Source organism: Lethenteron reissneri, chromosome 37, assembly GCF_015708825.2.
Source record: "Lethenteron reissneri isolate LAM-NWPU_2019-01 chromosome 37, ASM1570882v1, whole genome shotgun sequence".
NCBI lineage: Eukaryota > Metazoa > Chordata > Hyperoartia > Petromyzontiformes > Petromyzontidae > Lethenteron > Lethenteron reissneri.
Window position 1 is genome coordinate 13,863,225 of NC_083815.1, and position 23,377 is coordinate 13,886,601.

General features: G+C 47.6%; 1 protein-coding gene across 3 annotated transcripts in view; it reads right to left on the bottom strand.

Moving 5' to 3' along the window:
- LOC133351513 (PHD and RING finger domain-containing protein 1-like) overlaps window positions 1-19,445 on the bottom strand; it is a 35,557-nt gene extending 16,112 nt beyond the window's left edge. For 2 of the 3 annotated variants that reach the window (XM_061566778.1, XM_061566776.1), the window contains exons 1-11: window positions 19,224-19,439; window positions 17,643-17,732; window positions 12,227-12,319; window positions 9,267-9,475; window positions 7,741-7,824; window positions 6,178-6,323; window positions 5,718-5,809; window positions 4,261-4,361; window positions 3,388-3,484; window positions 2,070-2,188; window positions 863-1,026 (exon numbers count right to left, since the gene is read on the bottom strand). In XM_061566778.1, coding sequence (XP_061422762.1) covers window positions 863-1,026; window positions 2,070-2,188; window positions 3,388-3,484; window positions 4,261-4,361; window positions 5,718-5,809; window positions 6,178-6,323; window positions 7,741-7,824; window positions 9,267-9,475; window positions 12,227-12,319; window positions 17,643-17,706 — 1,169 coding nt within the window. In that variant the 5' untranslated portion in view covers window positions 17,707-17,732; window positions 19,224-19,439. Of the gene's footprint in view, window positions 1-862; window positions 1,027-2,069; window positions 2,189-3,387; window positions 3,485-4,260; window positions 4,362-5,717; window positions 5,810-6,177; window positions 6,324-7,740; window positions 7,825-9,266; window positions 9,476-12,226; window positions 12,320-17,642; window positions 17,733-19,223 lie in introns of all 3 variants that reach the window. The other variant, XM_061566777.1, reaches the window with a different exon arrangement.
- Between the last annotated feature and the right edge of the window lie 3,932 nt (window positions 19,446-23,377).

A 23,377-nucleotide genomic window follows, 5' to 3' on the forward strand; every position in this document is an offset into this window, starting at 1 on the left:
AGCTTGTAGAGATTCCCACAAATCACAGCAGCTAAGTCATAAATACAGAAAACAAGGTGTTCACTCTCATTATGCCAAAGGGGTGAAGACTCCCACTGCTCAGTTTACTTGATAGTTCACGGAGAAGGAAGTAATTTTCTCCTCGGTGTAACCTGTGGCTGCAAATTTGAGGGGAACTAATATTCCACCTTTGCATTTCCAGTGTATTTACAGAGATTCCTCGTTTAACGTAGTAGATGCATTCCTGAAAAGTGCTGCGTTAAGCGAAAATGCTTTCAGAGGGGAATTACTGTACCAAATCACATTTGCACTTTAAGACCAGCCTGCAGTCATCCCATGGCGAGACATCGAAATGAGGGTACGCTGCGTACTGTATCATTCTGCCTACTCTATAATTCCACGTACAATATCATACCGCTCCGCCACGCAGCTCCAGAAAGTAGTTGGTCGTTGACCACTCAGACACCGCGATAAAACCGGCACGTTCCGCATTATGACGGGCGCTTAAAGAGTTATGAGCACTTTCCGCGCTGTGCAAAGAGTTTTCCCGAATAGAAGAACCGCGCTGTAGCGAAAGTGTTGTGTGAACATGCGTTAAGCGAGGACATACTGTAACTGCAAATTGTAATGCCAGTGGCTTCATGAGAACCAAAAAACAGTCAGGCAAGTGCCCAGCACTGGTGCATCAAACAGTCTTCTAATTTTAACATTTAACTAAACCACCTGCACATGTCAACTGCATGAGCAAAACCGAGACGGCGTATATCACACTACCATACCAATGCCATGGCTGCCTGTAATAGTTTTATTTCCGGACATGTTGAACAGGAAAATGAATCAGGAGGCCACAAGTGCCGCTGACCTCTCAAAGGGGTCGAACTGATCTGGGTCTTCGAAGAGCATGAAGCTTGGGGCACCGATGTCGGAGCGACGTGGCCCCGAAAAACGCTGCAGTGGAAGTGTTGCCCCCATGGCCGCCACGGGACCAATGGGGGGTCCGGTGGAGCCACCTGGCGTCCTCTTCACCTGCGCGCAGTGCGGAGCCGGCGCGATCACCACCTCAGCTCAGCGAGCAGTAGCTTCTCATTGCTTGACTTGCCATTACATCAAGCTATCGGGTGGTATGTATGTATATTGAACTTATATCGCATCATACGTAGTCAATCGTGCTAATCGCAGGTGTGGGGGAAGGACAAACTCAACACAAAAAGTAGTTAGAAAGAAATGCGTTTTCAATCTCGATTCAAAAGTGCATAACTCCAGTGGTTTCCTAATATCTGCAGGAAAAGCATTCCAGATGGCCGCAGAAGCACATCTAAAAGTGTGCGATGCAGTGAGCATCATTGTTTGATGGCGAGCCAAAAGCTGTTGCGAGGAAAACTAGAGTTTGTGTGATGGCTTAAGTTTAACAGGCCATAAAAGACTGATGACAGGAGCAGTCAAGGGTTGCCCATAGTGACCCAGAAGGTGCAAAGGTTACTTCATTGACAAATAACCAACTTAACTTATTATTTTACACTAACTAGTAAGGTCAGCATCTTATTCAAAGGCTGGTTTCTGAGATTGACCTTGAATTTAACCCTGGAAACCATTTTGACTCCGCAATCGCATGAACCATGAAGAATACATTTCACACTCATAGGCTGGTTACCTTTTTACATTCAATGTTGTTGAGAACATTATTAAGTTTTTACTTCAGTTAGTGGTCAACAGTTTCAGGTCATCAAAGCACCATACCAGAGAACTCAGTTTAATCACAAGCCACTGCAGATTCAAACCCAACATCTCAGCACCGCTGACTTAACGCTGCGACACAACACAGGCCTTATGAGGAACAGGGCCACCTATAATTTCCCATTAATTATTTAATTCACACATTCTCACTACAAGCTTTGGTAGATATTTTTACAATTATATCTTCACATTTATCTCAGACTCGGGAATGCATTTTTTTGTCAGAGCAACACAGCTCGAATGACGACACGCTGCCATTTGCAGCACGCGTCGCTGTCGCGCAGCGCCTGCAGGGGCCGACGACGACGAGCAAGGAGTGGGAAGCGTCCGCTCACCATCTTGCGGACACGCTTCATCAGCTCCCCCTTGCGCCGGTGGCAGCGGCGTGCAGACGTGGAGGCCCGCGGCTCCCGGGGACTATTCACACGACGACCTCGCTTGGGCCTCCCACTCACTAGGGCACGGGGGGGGGGGGGGGGAGTGGTGGGGGGGTTTGGAAACAGGGGCACGACCCAGCTCCCCTCAGCCCTCCTGCACTCCCAAACTTGCCTTGCTACTGCCCAGCACATCCCAGCGCACGACGTGGATGACAAAGTCAGCACAGGCTTGACTGGAGGACTCAACAGATAGACTATGAAAATAAACATTTTCTTTATTTTACCAGGTAAGGCCCACTGAGCTATACAGTAACTCTTTTTCAGAAGTGACCTGGCAAGAAATGATGGCTCAAACCGAAGGACCGGAGAAAAATCCACGCGACCACAGGGAGAGAACATGCAAACTTCAAATATTCAATTTTATATCAGCCAAATACTCTAAAAACATGTTTCTAAATGTGACGGGAAAAAGCGGAGGACCCGGAGAAAAATCCATGCAACCACAGGGAAACAGAAACTCAATATACAGGCGTCAGGGTCGGGATCGAACCCACAACCTCCTGTATACCGGGCAAGGTAGTTAACATCAGATGACTGATGTATGAAAACAGCTAGATAAAAGTACCAACACAGATCTTGACTGGATATCAATGCGCACGAGTGACGAACGTACGACTGATTGGCGAATCAAACCCAAGTCGCTATTGAGCCTTACTTGGTAAGCAACAAAACTACTGTTCCAGCGTTTATGTAGAGAAACCAGGTCTGAGCTGTGCACATAACAAACGCAATGAAAAGGGCGATGTTGCCCACTTTCATCGTGCTTTAATAAGCAGACTGCTACATACGCTTGGTGCCCATGACCCTAAAACACATTGCACACAATCGAAAGCCAAGATTCTGCAAGGCCAGGTCAACCGTGGCCGCTCTCTTGGCCAGGACTGAAATTGGGTCACCCAATTAATCTATGGTATTTTGAGGAATCTATATAAATGAGAATAATTTTTATCCCAATTCTGATAATGGGATGTGTGAATAAAAGGCAAACGAGGAGTTTTTTCGGTATCGTGGCTTTGTGGTATACTAGCCTTGCACTATAATCGTTTTTCCACATATTGTTTTTAAACTTATATTTCTTTCACACATCCATGCCTCGTTGGGCTTCCACCTGGTTCTCCGTGCAGGATTATGAGTGCGCAACTATGGGACAGCGCATGGCAGCATGTAGTAGTTCATGGTATCGTTTGTGGTACCGCTTGTGGAAGCGCATGATTACCGTGCCGCGGCGTTGCCCGCCGGTTTAACCCTGCCACGGTGGCCGCCACCAAGTCCTGCACCAGCTGAGGGTCAGGTGAGAAGAGCTCCATGAATCTCTGAGGGCACACAGGACGCAGGGCATATGCCAGGGCAGGGGAGGGATTATACAGCTTGGCGAGGCTGAACAATCAGGTACACACAACAGACGCCAGCACCATAAATATAGGTTAAAAGGCAAGGCATGAATAATCAGAAAGCAAGGATGTTAAAAGAGCAGAGCTTGCTATCATTGTGAGCAGCTAATTAATTTGGCTTTCAGAGAATGTAAAACACGAGTATGGTGAAGGTGGGGCACAATGATGTGTGAATGGGATAGAGAATTACATTTGTGATGGGCATGTGAAATGCAATACACAAAGATAAAGATCCCCCATATAGCCTTTAACAGACTGTTGGGGCAAGTGCTGTTAGTGAACTCTGGAACTGTACACGAAAGGGTGGGTAGCCAGCACCCGCCCGGCCGCCTTTGTCTCCCCGGTGGCGATGTTTACTACACACCACACCAGGTACTAGTTTCAAGTTGAGTCGACCTAGGGGAGACCCAGGACAGGTTCAGATAATCGTCACCGGTGTTGGTGGTTGTGAGCGGGAATCGAACTCGGGTTGCTGAGTGCGTAGCGCAGTGCGCTAACTGCTACACTACCGCTCCCCTCAATTCACAATAGGAATATTCACACAGTAGGCATGTAACTTTTGAATATTAAATAATGCATCTAATAAGTCATCATTATGCAATGAATTTATTCTATGTGAATGGACCAGACAAGACAGAACATACAAGTGAGAAAATACAGAAGAGAGAAACGAGAGTGCGCGAGTGCATGCGCGATACCTGCTGCGAGAAAGAAAGGCGGCTGCGGTTGACGCGCGCGCGCACGCGTTCACTCTGCCGCGTGCGTGCGATGACACGCATGGGGCCCGGCGCCACCGAGACTGCAGCACACACATACACGCACGCACACACGCAGACACACGCACACGCTCGCAGTTACGTTCACCGCCCCATAGGGGGCCTCAAACAACAAACTATAAACTTTTTTTATTTTAGTAGGTAAGGCCCACAGAGCTAATATAGCTCTTTTTCAGAAGCGACCTGGCCACAAATGATAGCTCAACAAAGTGGCTTATCAGGTGGAAATGTATGGCAGCCAAATACTCTAAATGCATATTTTTAAATGTGGAAGGAAAAACAGGACCCGGAAAAAATTTTACGCAACCACGGGGAGAACATGTAAACTCCAGGCGTCAGGGTCAGGATCGAGCCCACGACTTCCTTCATAACCAGGCGAGGTAGTTAACATCTCGCCACTGTAGCCTGTGCAAACACAGGCATTGCTCTGGGGCTTGAACCACACAGAGCACCTTCACTGTGATCAGTACGGTAACACAGTCATTAACACTGCCATAAACTGAAGAACATACAAAATGTGAATGTTTAATGCATTCATCAGAGCAATGAGAGGAGCCAGATTGACCGACAGACTTTAGAGTGTGGTGCATTGAAACACTGGGACACTGGGAAAGAAAACATTTATTAAATGTTTTGTTACCAATTATATTTGTTAAAACAGTTGCCGACCATAGGTACAGAAGCCAAAAAAATGAAGCGGTCAGAAACAAACAGCGCCATTGAAGGTATAAAATATACATGTCAATACATTTATTGAATTTAAAAAGGTTGTAACAACTTGGGAATACAGAAAATGGGATGAATTCCCAAGTGGAGCATTGGGATGAATGAAGCCGAGAGAGAAGTATTTTTATCCAGCAGTCTGGCGGATGAAAACTAAACTCAATAGTTAAATGTTCTTCCACCATACTGCACGAAACTATGCTACTGTGTAGGCGAGTGGCCTCGTAGGTCTGGGACACTTGCTTAGATCAGGGCACCGATTTAGTTCCTCAGAGTTGGTAGATTCTCAATCCCTGGGGATGTTCGGTACCAATAGACACGTTCAAGAGTTCACTACACAAGAGACACCCTCGACGAACACGTCATAGCGAAGGCACCGGCTGAGTGATGGTATACACCTGCGATCCAGGTCGAAAGTGCAGATTTAACCATTGGCTCAAGTATCACCGATGGAATGGAGCACCAGCCAGCAATCATGCGGGCATGGAGACACAACCCAGCACCCAAACCAAAAGCAACCCTGCGAGCTTAATCTTCGCTGTCGACATGGTCAGCGTGCCCCAGGCCGTGCTATGCAAGCGAGCCAATAGCTGTGACTGAAGAGCCTCAATGGGAAGCCAAGCCATAGCCTTGTGTCAACGGTGCTGGGGCCCTACCGATGGAGGGGGCCCGGGGAAGGCAGGTGGGGCAGAACCACTCCTCCACGGGTATGCTGTCCAGCGGGGGGACCAGGCACTCCATGTGGAACCTAGGAACACAGCAACACAGCCAGCACGGCACACAACAGCTCAGTCAGCTCATCAACCACTCCACACCAACCCCGCACTCACACCAGCCCAACACACCGCATCAGCTGCCCCTAACCAACCACTCACATGTTAATAACACCATTAACCACCACTAACCACCCATAACAGGTCAACCACACCAACGACATCTTAATAATTGCAGCAATCACTTAACATCACGACACTTTGGCTGTATGGACACTGCACCGACTGCAATGCAGCAACCATACACCACAACGGTGCGTGAACACTGCCCAGCTATTGTACTCAAGCACAATAGCTGGGCAGTGCGAGGACCACAGCGCACGACCGCGAGGGGGCGACTCACCCTGTATCGCAGGCGTCGCACAGGAGCATGCGTTCCTCGCGGTCGCTGAGGCCGCACGCGCGGCACGGGGTCTCCTCGTCACCGCCACCACTGCCACCGTCGTCATCCCACAAATGCGCCTTCTGCTTCCGATTGGGTACGGCGATCTGCGAGGGCGGCGGAGCAGAGCACACGCGTTGCCACTCATGGCCCTCAACCGCACCTACGTGCTTTCGGGTCGTATCAGAGAAAACGTCGTTCTGGAACTCCCTACATCAGCAAAGCATCAAGTCATGGTGGGGAGCAGCCCTGGACAAGGGCGTCCCTTCATGGGCCTCTGATCCAACACCAGGCAGCACTCCGTGCTCTACAACAGTTCCACTTGTGTCAAGTAATCTCCGATACACAAAAACAACCGACATTCGCCACTAAGTGGCTGTGACGTCACCACGCCGTTTGTGCCAGGCTATGTGCATGGCATGTTAAGGCCACATGAAGTGCCGAACGCCTGCTGGCAGGTCACGGGACAGACCCAGGTGCCATGGGTTGACTGAGATGACTGGCCGATGCACCACCTTGTGCCCCTACTGTGCAAACTATAAACACACACATACACATGTTCGCCCTCAAAGTCTGGAAATTACAAATTAAATGGAATAAAATTACCACGGACTTTCTCTCTCAAAAAGCGTGGTTTTCATTTGTGTTGTTACTATGAGCATGGGCATCACCCACAAGCCCAGATGAGATTTTACTTTTGGGTACCACCTGAGGTGGCATCACTTGATTGATGTCATTATGTGGCCAATAACAGTGAATTATTTGATAACCATTTAAAATGAGTGGGGATATTAAGTAATTCACTCTTATTTGGCCATATTAAGTTTTGCCACCATAGGTGGTATGCATTTCCTCGCCAGAACTCTCCATAGACCACATCCACGCTCTGGGCAACAACATGGGAGTGGCGTCCTTCAGGAAACATTATTACCCCACAACATTGTGTAGGTCCACAGCTGCTTGTACTAGTTTTGCAGAGCTGGTTACTTGCGGCTAGGCTGCTGAACCTCAGGTATTCACAATGAACTCTGCATCTACACAAGTCTCTCCTCTATTAGGCTTTGGCATGAACACACCATGTTATGATTCACATTAGTACCCTGTACTATTCTCCCATATACTATGAACGTAATTTTAAATCACACAACAAGTTGACAGAGTGCACCCTGAGCTCACGCTCCTAATAGACCATAGCATGTTCAGCAGTCCGACTCCACCACTGGAAGGCCGTCACGCCATGGCACAGGTCATCATGTTACAGCATATGCCATCACAACATCGCATCCCAAGGCATCACGTTTCAGCGCAGTAAGGCTGTCAATACACAGCAGGGCCAAGCATTGGCCCGCGGAAGGGGTTACAGCTCCCGTAGCGTACGCAGCCACACACGGACAGGAAGAGTAAAACCTCTAAAATGAACTTGATCAGAGCGAGCACTCGGACTGGGCCACGTATTCACACAAAAATGGCATCTGAGACGAGCGACCGGAGTGAGGTGCTACCGCCTCACGCCGCCCTCCTTACCGTGCGCACGACGTCGCCACCAAAGCAGGAGAGGGCTGAGATCACCTTGAAGGGCTTGCGATCCACGGGGCACGAGTTGACATTCTGCAGAACAGGGTGTGTGCACGCGCACACGATCGTCAGCGCTCCTCGATAAACGCATTGTGTGGGTGCCTGTGACTGGACCATAACACGCACGGATCCTGACAAAAAACTACAACTACAGCATCTAATACTAACCGTAATGACTGTCAATCTTGAGCCGAACCTTGGGCCAGAACATTCATAGAAAGATCACCTGTAATCCTAAACCCATTGCTAAATAAACCCCAAATCCCTGTTGTAAACCATAACAATGATGTTAGCCTACCATTATCTGAAACAAATCCTAATTATAGCCCCAATACCCTAATTCCTTATGAAATCTTGACATTGTTGAAATTCTATCCAAAAACTCAATGACATAGTGCTTACTGTTTTACACCCAAAGTAGTAAATACTGCAAAGTATAAGGCGCCATCCATAAATGACGTCACGCACCTAGGGGGAGGAGGGGGGTCAGACATTTATGACGATGTGTGACGAGGGGGGAGGGGGGGGTTTGAGAAATGTGATGTCACAAAATGCGCAACTTTAAATAAACTTAATTAAATAGAATTGTTATAACACTTATTTTGATACATGTTCATTATTAACTATTTGATTATTTAAATGTATTCCATGAAGGAGCATTTGCTTCTCCATGGGAGAATGGAGAAGCATATATTTTGAATATCTTTTTAATGATTGTTATTAAATATTTTGATTCTAATGATTCTACCAGGGTTTTTCATTCTGTGGAATGAATATGCGATTGTTATAATTGTATTCTCCATTTTTCTTCGTTCTACTACAAAGTTTCAAGTATTTTTTTATAGTTATAATTACTTTTAATATTTTATAATTATAAGAGAATTTCAATATAATATTCTGAACATATGCAGTTTTAGTTAAACGTTGAATAATTTCAAGTGAATGTTATGCTAGATTTCAGCTTTCCAACGCCTCCTTTTTAATACATGTTCTCTCCTACAACATCAGAGTGCAGTGCCACCTTAAATACGCACTACAATGACAATATCTTAAAGTGATTTGAAGCAAGTTTTATTTTCAATATGGAAATATGGTTTGGGGGGGGGGCAGAGCTTTGTGACGTCATATTTGAGGGGGGTCTGACTTTTTGTGACGCCGTGTGACGAGGGGGGGAGGGGGGGTCAAAAATTGGCCAAAATCCTGTGGTGTCATTTATGGACGGCCCCTAAGAGATATTATGTACTGTAGACCTGTCCATCCCCATTCAAGACACGAGTCTCCACGTATGTATGCAGAACTTCTATCACACCGTACATAGCTAAACGTGCCAACCAGAGCTATCTGTCCTGTCTGTCACCATGTGCCTTCTGTCTGTCCCATGTGAGACCTGCCTCTCCCCATGTGAGACGTCCGTTCTATTTGTCCCAACTTGAGACCTGTCCCCCCCTTTGTAGGCACACATCCCCCCCGACAACCTTGGCCCACTCAAGCAGGCAGTCGAGGCAGAATGCGTGCTGGCAGCTCTCGGGGATGCCCACGGCCTGCACACGGAATCCGTTTAGGCAGATGGGGCAGCTGTCGCCCTCCTCATCTGAGGAGAGGCCACCGGGGCGGGGGGAGCCGCCGGCCCCAGGCGAGGAGAGCGCCGACTGTGCCGTTGAGAGCGATGTTTGGCACCTGCTGCCTGCACCGCACACAAGGCAACGCGAGCACTTTAACCAAGTGTGGAGCAGTGTGCCAGTAGCTTTTCAGTTGCCCCGAATCCGTTGGAGTGCCGCGGTGGTGAGATGCTAACTACCTCGCCTGGTATACAGGAGGTCGTGGGTCAGATCCCGACCCTGATGTCTGTATATTTGGAGTTTACATGTTCTCCCCGTAGTTGCGTGGATTTTACTCCGGGTCCTCCGGTTTTCCCCTCCACATTCAGAAACATGCGTTAAGAGTATTTGGCCACTATAAATTTCCACGTGATAAGCGACTTCGTTGAGCTATCATTTGTGGCCAGGTCGCTTCTTAAAAATAGCTATATAGCTAAGCCTTACCTGGTAAAATAAAAAAAGTTCAGTAATTTAGTTTAGAATCTCCGACACCAGGTTCCATTTCCGAGCACGCACAACACCAGAAGCAACTCGTGTCGGCAGGTGGCCTTGGCTCCTCGTGGGCGACAGAGCTCAACTGGTAGATATTCTTAGCTGGGTATGCCTCCCACCATCTATTCAAGTGTCTTACTAGCTGCGTTAATGTGCACGATAACAGCACTTAGCGACAACACAACACGGGCTAATCAGGAGGACCTCTGTAATTGTAAGAATGCTGTTAGATACTTAAAAAGACAATGTGGAAAAGCACTTCATTGAAATGAAGTAACAACTCGTAAAACAAATGTGCAGTATTCTGTTACTGGTAGGAACGAAGTGAACCAGCCTACTATAGATTATATTGTCCGTCCGTCCGATGTCCGATTAGGTGTAGCAACATCGCCCCCTACTGCAAACACTTGGCATGACCCTACAAAAACCTTTAGACTCAGTGAGGCTTTCCTGGCTAAACAAGTGTAACATTCCCTTATAATTCCCTGAGATAGCTTTTAATTAAAACATTTAAATTAAAATTGAACTCACAGTGGCCTAAAGCCTACAGCTAGGCCTAAGCCTAGAATTAGGCCTCAAACTCTCCCTTCGTATCGTACCCCCGCGTGTGTCAAAGGGAGTTAATGTTTAACAATGTTACATTCCCTGATGTTTTTAAATAGAAACATTTAAATTTAAAGCTTTCACATAAATAATAAAAACATTTCAACTACAAATTAACTCACAGCGGCCTAAAGCCTACAGCTAGGCCTAAAGCCTAGAACTAGGCCTCAAACTCTCCCTTCGTATCGTACCCCGGCGTGTGTGAAAGGGAGTTAATGTTTAACAATGTTACATTCCCTGATGTTTTTAAATAGAAACATTTATATTTAAAGCTTTTACATTAATAATTTAAACATTTTAATAAAAAAATTAACTCACAGCGGCCTAAAGCCTACAGCTAGGCCTAAAGCCTAGAACTAGGCCTCAAACTCTCCCTTAGTATCGTCCGATTAGGTGTAGCAACATCGCCCCCTACTGCAAACACTTGGCAGGACCCTACAAAAACCTTTAGACTCAGTGAGGCTTTCCTGGCTAAACAAGTGTCATAATACATTATGTTTATATTCTTTGGTTATTCGTTCCTACCAGCCCACCCCGCAGGGACCTGTTTAACAGTCCGTGCAATTGTTAACGTTGCTAATATGACAGACGGCTCCAAGTTATGGAAAATCTAGGATAAAATTAAAAGTACGTCCAGGATGACCATTCAGTTCATTCACTTGCGATGTGTACCCCGATGACACTCTTTGCCCTGCACTGTAGCCAGCGGCTTCCGCTTTGTAAATGTGGGTGCACAAATCCCATTCACTCTCAAGGGGCTTTGCCACGTGCATAGAGAAGCTAATGTGGACAACCCGCTGCGCAGCTTTCATCATCATCAGCCATGACCTATCCGCTGTTGGATTATGGCCTCTCCAAATAATTACAGTCTCTTACGGTCTCAAGATGCAACAACACATGTTGCTTCTGCACACGAGCTGAATTCATCGCTCCATCACCGCATGGTCATACACTTCTCGGGTGTTCCCTCATTTGGCTACCACTCCGCTGTCAGTCTAAACCATCAGCCATCATCCCTTCTAGCGACGTGTCTTGGCCAAGCCCACTTAATTTTCTGAACAGTCAATTCACAAACTGCATTTTTTTATGTTCCGTCCCAGTGCAATTCAGAAAGTGCACCTCTCCATGACTATTTGTAAACTCTCAGGCTCTTGTTCAATTTTCATTTTCACTGTTTGTGCATCTGATCCACGTCACAAATATTTCTTCTTAAGGTTCTGAAGGCACTTTGCTATGTTGCGCTTCATTATTAACCCTTTCCCGTTCCAAGACGTCTGCAAGTTGCAGGGTGGGTCCCGATCACCGCCGAATCTTGGAACGTGTAAGCAGTTAGCACTAATTTTATTTATCGTGGCATAGTGCTGCTGTTATTAGAGACATTGTCCTGTACTCACCACTGACAACCGTAGCGACATGACCACACTCCATGATAGCTGGAGCCAGACTGTGCCCTGAGAACGATTGTTACAGGGTGCTTTATACATTTAAATTACTTATTACAAACCCTCCCACATGGTATTTTACTTTCGATTCCATTCGAAATCGATTCCATTCCATACAGAATTGATTCAGTTACGATGACATAAACCTACGTAAATGGAATGGAATCGGAAGAAAAACTGATGACATACGTGTACATCATCGGTACAGGCAAGGGTTAAGTTAAGTTTTCCAAATGCGCTCCAATCTGCTCTTGCTCGCCTGTCCACTTCGTTAATCGTTGCAATCACGGTGAAGCTCACCGCTGGAGTCGCACAGCGCCCAGTCATCCATGAGGAAGCAGTCCTCGTCATCGGAGCAGTCGTCGTCGTTGTCGTCGGAGCTCTCTGCAGAGCCTGCAGGAAGGGGAGGGAAGAGTGGAGGGGTAACATAGGTCCCAAAACCACAATAACCATAAATGTATATTTTAAATCCAGCAGAGCCACCAGACAACGCATTCGTTGGCAGACTGCAGTGAGTGGGCCTACTGTGGGGATCATGCTGCACTGGTTAGCTGGGCGGTGGTTGTTATCCACATGGTCTGTAATTCAGCACTGTGGAGGCCAGGGTTGGTGGATCGCACAAATGTTGTGATGCTTCCTTCCCGTGGATGTCGATATGCTATACCCTGACTCGACAGGAAAATGCGGTACAGTCAGTGGACGAATCTCGACCTGTTTATATCTTTACAGAGATGTAATGTTGCCCCTTGCGTGCGTGGGTTTTCCCCAGGTGCTCCGGTTTCCTCCAACTTACATTAAAAAAATACTCCTCAAATTGGCTAAAAACATCTTAAAATAAACACCCAATGTAGAACCCTCTTGATAAAGTTCTAGGAGTCAGCATGGCTTCACTAAATAAAGGTATTAATATTATTAAATCATTATTCATGTTAATGACATAAAGCATATCATTTTCAGCAAATAAAAGGCACATTAACATAATTTCCCTTGGTGGTTCCGAACCTTTTGTGTATTGTGTACCTGCTAACCCATCAATTGTCTGTGTACTCCTAAGAGCAAGTAGGTTTAATATATTAACAAGCCAGATGCTGCTTTAACTATTTGTAATATGTTAATAATTAAATATGATGACAGTCTTCTGAGAAAGGCAAGTGTTTAAAGTATACATAGAGGTAAAGAACGATGCAGCATCGCTTCATTCGTGTTTGCAATATTCCAGTGTCAAAATGCACCCAAAACACATTCACGAATTTAGACGAATGCCCACCTCATGTGTAAGTGGTCATTCTGACTGTCATAGTTGGCCTAGGAGAAACGGAGAAATTGCATATGGCCTCGTTCTATAAAGCTAAGGATACGGTGAAGCTGGAAGGATCCTGCTGTCTGGGTGATTTGGCATGGAATAACCCAACTAGACATCTGCAGCAAAGCCAACTCAGGCATTGCATATTCATTTGACTGCTGGATAGTTTGTCCCTTGCAAAGGCAAACAATATGTTACTGGGAAAGGCACTTAGCCACAGACACTCGTCTGAAGAACAAACACAGAGATGGGTAGTGCTATCCTATGTAAACTCTGCACTTTATGTATTGTGGAGCATTTTAAATGTGCCCTGCCTTCACTTTGCAATTAGATCAGAGATTGACATGTGAAACAACAAACACAGCAATGCAAAATATCTTGGAAAGTGATGTACACACTAGCTGCCCTGCAGATTTAATCCAACATTCGAAAAAGAAAAACTGCCCAATCACGTAAAAGGCTGAATTGAGGGGAACATGAATTACAGGCTGAGCACTGGCAACAACCCCAACCCACAACAAAACAACGGGATCAACTCTAGACCTTTCATCACCGATTCAGGACTGCCTATACACTCATATGGCAAGCCCCAGTCTCGACACAAAATCCATTGTGCACCTGTCGCGCTTTGAATTTCACATTCAGTTGAACCGATTTTAAACCAGGATATGTATAGGTGTTTTTGTTAATGTGCAGGTAATTGTCAAGCATGAAGGTTATGGGTTGGGGCCAGTGCTCGGCAGGCGGTGCACATTTCCCCAACCCCAAAGGAATGATGATTATGGACAATGAGGCGGAGCCGAACCCGAGTGGAAATTCAACTCATGTTGGAAGCCCTGCTTCTTTAACCCATGGTTAATCATGTGTACCAATCCTCCTACACAGCACAACTCCAGGGCGCCAGAACAAAGAGGTATTTGAGATAATACGAGTATTGCTCAGTAAGGAAGTGAATACAGTGTTTAGAAACTATTCAGTAGACACTATACACAAACGTTCCAGAGCAAGAACTGCCAGCAAATAAATTATATACACCTCCGATTAGCACGGTTGGCTATGTATAGTGTGAAAGAAGTTCAACATACATACATACATAGTAGAATAAACAAACACATAGTATCTATAACACCTGCACAGACACAGAAACGTGTCACAAGGTAGACCTGAAGCCAATACATAGACTTACATTGTTACATGTTCTCCACTCAGTCTGGTTGAATGAAGTTAATGTTTAAAATCCTGCTTCTGTTTGCCAATTTACTGAAAACATATTGTAACTATAACTAAAGATATTAAGCTTAACCATAATGATATTCGGATAAGTTTTGATGCGACTTCTCTGTTTACTAGGGTTCCATTGAACGAGTCAATAAAATTACTCAATACTCTGGTAACTAACACAGGTTTAGCCAAAAATATCCCACGACTAGCTGAGCACTGTCTAAAGAACACCTATTTCTTGTGGAAAGGTAATTTAAACAAACAAAAGGAAGAAGCAACAATAGGCTCTCCTTTTGTCTCCTGCGATTGTGAATTTGTACGTGGAAGACTTTAAAGCAAAAGCAAGAGCTTCAAGCACACTAAAACCCTCTGTTTGGTGTAGATATGTGGATGACACATTGGTGGTCTGGCCTCACGGTAACGACATACTTAATGAATTTCAAAATCATCTCAACTCAAAAAACCCGTCTAATCCAGTTCACCATGGAAGTGGCGGCTGATAGAACTCTCCCATTTCTGGATATTCTGCTCGAGCGCGGCCAAAATGGTAAAATAACACACAGCGTTTCCAGAAAGAAAACGCACACCGACACCTATCTGAATGCAGTCACACCATCATCGCGGACAGAAATCTTCTCTCATTAAGACACTCGTACATCGGGCTAAGAAAGTGTCAGATGGTGAAAGTCTGAGAAGTTAAATTAAACATGTTAAATAAGCTCTGCAATTGAACGGTTACAATGATACATAAATCAACAGAGCACTGAATGCCAAAACCAAATAAAATAGCACAAACGTTGATACTGATCAAGCAATTCAAACTATTAAAATACTGTATATTGCGGGAGTAATTGATAAACTAGACATTTTGAAAGAAAAAAACACATCAGAGTGAAATTTTGCACAGTACATAAAATACAAAAACGAATATCTGGTACTAAAACGATTAACAGAAGGTGTGTACCGATTACTCCTGTGGTAAATGCTATGTTGGTCAGATGGGATGAATGATCAGCATGAGACTAAAGGAACACCAAAATAATTGTAATACTCACAAACACAACTGTTGGCAGTGGCAGAACACGCGTGCCAACAAGGATACACAATTGATTTCGATGTAAAAGTTTTGTGCAAAACTAGTTACTACTGGCCACGACCGATTCGAGAATGTATTTAAATTTGGAGAAAGAATTTTTTTTTTAACCCTTCTGATAGCTACAGACTTAGCATATTATCATGTAATAGACCGTTTAACTGCATGGCTGTACAGGACACCATATGCCGATAGTGTGTAAGTGAGCAACCAATAACAAGTATTGTGATTTCTTGCACTCAACAAAACTTCAGGATGTACATGCATGGTGTGTGCATAATATATGTACGTTGTGCATGCAGATTATGTATGATGATTAACGTATGAATAACCCAACTGGTAATGGGGGTATCCATTGTAATTTATATGCATACATTAACCACCCCCCCTCCCCTCTGGTCTTCGCACATGATTGACTCACAAGTGACAACATCACGTTATCTCTCGATTCAAGATCGAAACAAGAGGGTTTCTCCACAACTCTAGCTGTCACCTGATGATGCTGGTTGCAATTACTGGCGAAACATCGTACTCAAACTGTAAATGTTGTGGGTTTACTCTCCAACACACCAGTGTGCTGAACTAGTAACGAATTGTTTATGTAGAAAACCTTAATAATTAGCTGTGTCGGTTTAACGACACATTTATATTTACGTGATCTAACCAAAAACCTCTTATGGTTATACTGCGGAGACTTAAGCAAAATAAGCTCTGAAGTGGACATTAAAATACTCTGCCACAATCAATGCAAGAGAAGACTGTGTGCCTTAGCAGCTCAACCTACATGCTTGATAATTACCTACACATTAGCAAAACACCATACATCTCCCTGGAAAAATTGAGCTGTAGACTGGTTTAAAATCGGTTAAACTGAATTTGTGAAATCATGGCCGGGCGGAGCTAAGGAAGGTTTAACAAAGTCAATGATACGGCAAAGAGAATGCATCCTCAGGCTTAAATATGAGGGGTTAATGAAACCAGAGGCGTGCGTTTGTGAGGACGCGAAGTATTTCCAAGACGTTGTCTATTCTTATAACGTATAAAGTGCATTACAATGGTAACAAACTTCAAAGGGATAGTCTGGGGCACAAATATCAATGTACAGGTCAGAAGAAAATGCAGATAACATGCAACATTTATGATAAAAAGCAAAACTATAGTGGCAGAATTTCATACGCAAATATCTAAAAGGAAGAGCTGATCCAACTAAGTGCACATTATGTTTGAACGGCCTTACAGGATCCTTCAAGCTCAAATGGCAGACAATTTAATGTATTGTAAAAATCAGGTTTTACGTGTCAAATTATGGCGTCCGGCTTGTATGCAAGGAGCCATCACGTCCATGTGTAAGCTCAGAGAATGCGTTACATAACCACACAATGCACTGCTGCATACACGCCGTGGGAAAGCGGTGCAGATGCTCAGGCTTTTTGCTCGAAGGCACACGGTGAGCAAGTGTTCAGAGTATGGTCATGACAGTGGGTACGTTTTGAGGTTGGCGGGACACCTTAACATGTATCTACGTCCCAGCTACCGTAACGGCAAGGCCATGTGTGCAATCTTTTGGAAAAATACCGTGATGTATTGCTTGCTTCCAACTCAGATGTTACCCCTTCATGAGAACCAGTTATCACATCAGTGACGTCATGAATTCAAGCTGGTGGCAACATGCACCTCGGGAATTACACTCAACAAAGAGCGCTGTTATATTTGAATGCCGAGAACGATTCTTGAAACGGTCTCCTCCTTCAAGGTCATCGTGCGAAAAGATAATGGAATCATGGCTTCTGCCATTGCAAGTACTGTGCCCAACGCGTTTTGTTCCAAATAATGTGTTGCTGTTTTAATGTTTTTTAGTTTATTTTTAATCCAGAGATTAGTGAGTAAAAAAATAACAACCCTATTGCTATAATCTAGCAAGGAAACGTTCAAGTGTGCTCCCCTGATACAAACATTTAAATATGCCTTTAATTGGACTCCTTACTTACAGATGCACAAGTGAATAGGAAGTGTGTGAAGGGACGTAATATTGGCTGTAAAGCTGCGAGCAGCAACAAGCAGCCTACACAGAACAGTGCAGAGCAGTGCGCGCATCTTACTCTGGCTGTGAGGAATGCTGTCGTCACGGTCGCCCTGCTCCGAGTGACTCTCGTCTTCATCCATGGTTGAGCCAGGTGAGGGGGACAAGGCTGCATCCCCACACACAGTGCAGAGCCGCTTCACCCAGACCTCCACAAGCAGTGACCACTAACACAATTCACAAGCAGTGACCACACACACTCACACCACAATTCACAAGCAGTGACCCCACACGCTCACCACAATTCACAAGCAGTGACTACTCACACACACGCATCACAATCCACAAGCAGTGACCACACACTCACACCACAATTCACAAGCAGTGACCACACACACTCACACCACAATTCACAAGCAGTGACCACACACACTCACACCACAATTCACAAGCAGTGACCACACACCACAATTCACACAGCCATGCCACCCACACAAGAAGTTTCTATTAAAGCCACATTTTTCTGAAAAGGGCTGGAAAGTAAAACGCAAGTGCAGTACATCTAGAACCAGAATAAGCAAATCTGGCTGTGTCAACCAAAAAAAATAGTATTAATTGCTCAACTCGTTTTCAGGATAAATGATTTATTGCACAGCAATCATTAAGTCCAAAGGCACTCGAGATTGCTTTCGTCCACCGCTTTCATCAATACGGTCCACCTTCAATAATTTCCTTAAGTTTAAGAGGGGGGCCTTGGTTTAAGGGGAGACATACGTCGGTGTAAGGGGACAGGGACCCTGGCAGTGGAAGACAGACCTACGCTTAGGGGGGAGATAGACCCTGGTTCAAGGGGACAGGGACCCTGGTTTATGGAGAGGGACCCTGATTAAGGGGAGAGGGACCTTGATTTATAAAGCGGGACCCTGGTTAAGGGGACAGAGACCCTGGTTCAAGGGGACAGGGACCCTGGTTAAGGGGACAGGCACCCTGGTTAAGGGGACAGGGACCCTGGTTAAGGGGACAGGCACCCTGGTTAAGGGGACAGGGACCCTGGTTAAGGGGACAGGCACCCTGGTTAAGGGGACAGGGACCCTGGTTAAGGGGACAGGGACCCTGGTTAAGGGGACAGGGACCCTGGTTAAGGGGACAGGGACCCTGGTTAAGGGGACAGGGACCCTGGTTAAGGGGACAGGGACCCTGGTTAAGAGGACAGGGACCCTGATTTAAGGGGACAAGAACCCTGGTTTAAGGGGACAGGAACCGTGGTTTAAGGGGACAGGTACCCTGGTTTAAGGGGATAGGGATCGTGGTTTAGGGGTACAGGGACTACGTCTGTAACACGACACCAACACGGGCGCACACGCCGCTCCTAATTGACCACTCTGCACCACGTGACGACTATCCTTGAACACCATTGGAGAAGAGCGAAGCACGGCCCAATGGAGCGCGGAGGCTGAGCAGAAACGAGGCCTCGGGAGAGGAGCAGAGGGCTCCCTCCGCTCTCCCCTCTGCCTCCCGATCCGACACTGCCCGCTCTTCCCTCCTCCTCTCCCTTTGCCCCATCCCTCTCCCTCCTCTCTCCGACTCGTCCCGGCACCCCCCGAGGTCGCGATTTCTCGCTCTTTAAAGCGGCGAAACCGCAACTCGCGTCACCACTCACCTCATGCACAATCCCTCACGCCGCGCGGAGCTGTCACGCGGAGCTCTCACGCCGCGTGGAGCTCTCACGCCGCCTCTCACAGGCCGGAGACTCACGGGCCGGAGACTCACGGGCCGGATACTCACAGGCCGGGCGATGTCGCCCGTGCGCCGCGCGCCGCGCGCTTTATTCACTCGGCGACTGCTGCCCTCAGCTCGGCGCCATGACACGCGTGACGTCACGAGGCGGGGGAGGGGTGGGGCTCGCGGGGGAGGGGAGGGGCTAGCGGGGGAGGGAGACCGCGAGGGTGGTGGGGCGAGGGTGGTGGGGCGGGGGTGGTCAGGGCGTGCAGAGGTCGAGGGGGTGAGGGCGAGAAAGGGGAGGAGGGGCTAGTGGGGGAGTACAGGAGTAGTAGGGGAGGGGCTAGTGGGGGAGTACAGGAGTAGTAGGGGAGGGGCTGGAGGGGGAGTGCAGGGTTAGTAGGGGAGGGGCTAGTGGGGGAGTACAGGAGTAGTAGGGGAGGGGCTGGAGGGGGAGTGCAGGGTTAGTAGGGGAGGGGCTGGTGGGGGAGTACAGGGGTAGTGGGGGAGGGGCTAGTGGGGGAGTACAGGAGTAGTAGGGGAGGGGCTGGAGGGGGAGTGCAGGGTTAGTAGGGGAGGGGCTAGTGGGGGAGTACAGGAGTAGTAGGGGAGGGGCTGGAGGGGGAGTGCAGGGTTAGTAGGGGAGGGGCTGGTGGGGGAGTACAGGGGTAGTGGGGGAGGGGCTAGTGGGGGAGTACAGGAGTAGTAGGGGAGGGGCTGGAGGGGGAGTGCAGGGTTAGTAGGGGAGGGGCTGGTGGGGGAGTACAGGGGTAGTGGGGGAGGGGCTAGTGGGGGAGTACAGGAGTAGTGGGGGAGGGGCTGGAGGGGGAGTGCAGGGTTAGTAGGGGAGGGGCTAGTGGGGGAGTACAGGAGTAGTAGGGGAGGGGCTGGAGGGGGAGTGCAGGGTTAGTAGGGGAGGGGCTGGTGGGGGAGTACAGGGGTAGTGGGGGAGGGGCTGGTGGGGGAGTGCAGGAGTAGTGGGGGAGGGGCTGGTGGGGGAGTACAGGGTTAGTAGGGGAGGGGCTGGTGGGGGAGTACAGGGGTAGTGGGGGAGGGGCTGGTGGGGTAGTGCAGGAGTAGTGGGGGAGGGGCTGGTGGGGGAGTGCAGGGGTAGTGGGGGAGGGGCTGGTGGAGGAGTACAGGGCTAGTGGGGGGAGGGGCTGGTGGGGGGGTGCAGGGGTAGTGGGGGAGGGGTAGTGGGGGAGGGGCTGGTGGGGGTGTGCAGGGGTAGTGGGGGAGGGGCTGGTGGGGGAGTGCAGGGGTAGTGGGGGAGGGGCTGCTGGGGGGGTGCAGGGGTAGTGGGGGAGGGGCTGGTGGGGGAGTGCAGGGGTAGTGGGGGAGGGGCTGGTGGGGGTGTGCAGGGGTAGTGGGGGAGGGGCTGGTGGGGGTGTGCAGGGGTAGTGGGGGAGGGGCTGGTGGGGGTGTGCAGGGGTAGTGGGGGAGGGGCTGGTGGGGGTGTGCAGGGGTAGTGGGGGAGGGGCTGCTGGGGGTGCAGGGGTAGTGGGGGAGGGGCTGCTGGGGGAGTGTAGAGGGGGAGAGTGAGGAGACGGTTTAGGGCAGGGGTCGGCAACCTACGGCTCCGGAGCCGCATGCGGCTCTTTACGGGCTGCTTCTTGACGATATGTACGTATGTACAGTATGTACTCAGATGCATTGCGGCTCTTGAAATACTGAATTTTGTACCGAATTGGAAAGAAATGGCTCTTCTTGTTATTTTGGTTGCCGACCCCTGGTTTAGGGGGTCAGAGGGGAGGAGGTGGCGAGACTCTGGCCCCCGTCAGGGGCTTAATCAGGAGGTGGTGAACATTCTCCTGACCGAGGGCCCAATAGAACTTTCACATCTCTTTGTCGGGGACAAAGACAAATATCCCCGGTATAGCCTTTACAGACTGTTGGGGTAAGTGCTGTTGGCCACCAACAAGCCCAGCCGCATTTGTCTCCCCAGTGCGATATTTACAAACCGCACGAGATACTCATTTGAGACTGAGTCGACCAAGGGGAGGCCCAAGACCAGTTCAAATAATCGCTGTCACTGGTGCTGGCCGTGAGCTGGTCCCGGTGTTCGTAGGGCAGCGCGCTAACTGCAACACGAGCGCTCCCCAGCCACGCATTCACACAACTCGGCGTTATCACAGTACAGTACAACTAATAACGGAAACCCCACCGGTGGGGGAGAGGGGGCTCCCTTCACCGCATTAACAGAAGAGACTGAACGACGCCACGTCGGCATTCAGAATAAGAATATGTATTTATACTGGAGGAATCCGATGAGCTATGAAGCTCTTTTTCACAGATGTCAAAACTTGACAACAACTAATAATACAAAAAAACACGATAGGAGTGCAAATTATAAGCAAGATAAATAAATCACTTTAAAAATATTTACGAATAAAACTGAACTTTTTTTTCATCTTACTAGGGAAGGCCCACTGAGCCATTCATTAGCTTCTTCAGAAGCGACCTGGCCGCAAACATTACTCCCTCTAGGACCCGATGAGTGTGACGAGGACGCTTCCTGTAGTGATGGTCAAATCTTGTTTGCGGACCACGTCAAGATAGTGCCTCTTACGTGGCCACGGGCCCCACGAAATGAAGAAGCGACTCACAGGTCATGGTATGCAGGGGATTAATTACTTATTTCAACGGGGGCATTTCAAGATATCGACTGTGGGCCCCCCTCCTGTCTCCCGACTCACTTTTACTGAAATAGTTACGGATGTTTTTAACCAGTATACAATAATAGGGAAGCTATAACTCTTATCTATTTTTTGGAATTACATTTCTTAAAAGGTTTTACTTGTCTCGCTGTTGATTTTGGGCCCCGCTGTGGCCGATTGGGCCCCTATGCATCCTATAACTCTGCATACTACATAGCTGCGTCTCTGCACGCACGCATTCATTTAGGTGACCTGGGTCACTCTTGCGAATGAGACAACGTAACTGTCGTGTGCTCCCTCGAGTTATCGCCTGGTTACACCCAACAAACTTGAAACCCAGACTGGCCAGCAGAGGGCAGTGACCGACATCGTTTGGAGCTGTGTGGCCTCGAGGCTGAACTATGTGGAGTGAAGGGGACACTGCCAGGTGTTGGAGGTCGGCTCCTTGGCTCCATGACTCTCTTCTTCAACCGAATCATTCGCGTCGTTGTGGAGAATATAACAAAATAGTCAAGTAAGAAAATCTGTCTCTATAAATTTGTCTCTCCACATAAAACGTTTAACATTTATTACACAACTCATTTCCCCAACGGCTTTCTAGGAGGGCATAATTTAGGAGCATCAATTCGGTAATAGCAAACTCTGGGTCGGTTTCGACAATCTGGTAGCATCGCATCCTCTATCTTTAGTTATTGTCGTGATCATTTTTAATTTCCCCCCATTGGGTGTATATCATCAGCCATTGTCAATCCACTGCTGGATGAATACCTCCCCAAGTAGTCTGCATTTCTTACGATCCTGCGATGTAATGATCCACATAGCATCTGCACATGAATCGATGTCATTGCTCTGTCTCTTTGGTGGATGTCCTCCTTGAACGTGTTCCGTGTCTTGGCGACCACTCTCTGATTAATTCTGATTGCCGGCCACCATCCCTTCTCGCAGTGATGTCTTCTGCCCGGACCCACTTCGTTATATGGACGGATTGAACGTCACTGAGCGTGTATTACCTCTAATCCCTGTGCTTCTCTTTTCGTCTCAGTGTAATTGTAAGAATGCATCTTCCAACGCTTCTTTGTGCACTATAAATTATTTTACTTTATTTTTAGGAAATGGTTACGGTGTTTCTGAACCGTCTGCCATAACAGGCAGCACGGACTGATTAGAAACTTGCTTCGTTTGCCACTTTGTTGTGTTTACTTATCATTATCAAGTTCAGCTGTCCCGAAGCACTCTATCCTGGTCTCGTATGCCTCTTTATTTCGTCACTATGATCCCAGGCCGCCTTCAATATCTGTCCCAGGTTCACACAACTGATCTGTGTTCCTATTGCTGCTGCCCTGGCACCGCCCAACGGAAGATTTGAGTCACCAGCCAGGCCCAGGACAATGTCGCTCCAGATGACCTCATGGGCATTGTTTTTCCCTACGCAACTCTT